At 43.1% G+C, this 1,290-nt stretch overlaps 1 protein-coding gene across 1 annotated transcript in view; it reads left to right on the forward strand.

The window, feature by feature from the left end:
* Positions 1 to 23: 23 nt before the first annotated feature.
* The window catches only part of NDUFB4 (NADH:ubiquinone oxidoreductase subunit B4), a gene marked incomplete at its 5' end in the record, with an annotated part of 1,933 nt that continues 666 nt past the window's right edge, over positions 24 to 1,290 (forward strand). Inside the window, one exon of the mRNA XM_031056708.1 lies at positions 24 to 251. Coding sequence (XP_030912568.1) covers positions 24 to 251 — 228 coding nt within the window. The remainder of the gene's footprint in view (positions 252 to 1,290) is intronic.

Here is a 1,290-nt window from a genome sequence, read left to right on the forward strand (position 1 = left end):
CTCCCCGTGACCTTGGTGCCCTTCCGGTGTGCCTTGGTTCAGTCCCCGGGTGGAGGGGCCATGCGGAGCCCCGCGGCCTCACCACTGTTGTCTTTGCACCCCAGGAAAATCCCGCCTTGATCCGCTGGGCCTATGCGAAGTCGCAGAACGTCTACCCGACTTTCCGCCCGACACCCAAGACGTCCTTTCTAGGAGCTGTTTATGGCTTAGGCCCCCTCCTTTTCTGGATCTTTGTCTTAAAAGCTGACAGGGTAAGTGGGCCGAGAACGCTGAACGTCAGCGAACACCACAAACACCAGCTTGTAAAATGTACATCTGTTTGGAGTCTCAGTCTGTATGGTCCTCATGTCCCTAAGAATGATTAGTACCATTGAAGTAGTGAGGGAAGGAAGGCTGTAGCGAGCCTGCTGTCTCAGAGCCTGTTACTGGTTGCAAAGTCTTGTTTTTCTGAGAGCCGTTTATTGTACCTTGGGGCTATGCCCAGTCACAGGTTGCCTGATCAGGCTATTTTGCAGTCACAAAGCTCTCTGTAGCACTGAGTGAAAATTAATCCTAAGTTACTCTTATTTTCAGCAGTTGACATGCATTAACTATGGTTTTTGAACTCAAAGTACACAGGAAGCTTATCGATGGCAGACCTAGCAATATCTCTGTGCAGTTGCTTGACCATTTCTCTAATTTAGTGAAGCAAATGGGGAGTAATTATGCCAATTGTAGTGTCTGATCTCAGCTGGACACTCTAATAATTTGGAAGGTTTATCTTGCTTCCATTCTAACTCCTAAACTATGATTGTCAGAATCTAAGGAATGGTAGATCATTATGAAAAAACTCAGCTATATACATACATAAAAAATGCTAACAGGCAGACAATGGCTGTTTTTAGTAGAGAATTTGTGGCTGTTGTAAACCACTTTTATTTCCCTCTTTTGCACAGAAGTAGCATTTTAGATCAAATCATAAACCACGAAGCACTAACATAAATTAACAAAATATTTGTAGGGAATGTTGTTTGCTGGAGTGGATTGAAAATTCAGGTATTAGGAAACATGCCGAGCATCTTGATAAAATGTTTTTGAGACTTCAGTACCTCTGCAGTATTTTGCCATGCTGAAGTCTTTAATTAGTGTCTAGGATAATTCACTTTCCTTTATTGTGGTTCCTTTAGTGAAGTTTAGGGGTTCTTCTTGTTTTCCTGGTAGTACATAAGGCACAGTAGTCATAGTCTTTTCTCTGAGGAATGTTTGCTATGTGTCTGGGAAGGCAGGTTTTAAGTAAATCTGGTTTTATCC

Source organism: Geospiza fortis, unplaced genomic scaffold (genome assembly GCF_000277835.1).
Source record: "Geospiza fortis unplaced genomic scaffold, GeoFor_1.0 scaffold1, whole genome shotgun sequence".
Lineage (NCBI taxonomy): Eukaryota > Metazoa > Chordata > Aves > Passeriformes > Thraupidae > Geospiza > Geospiza fortis.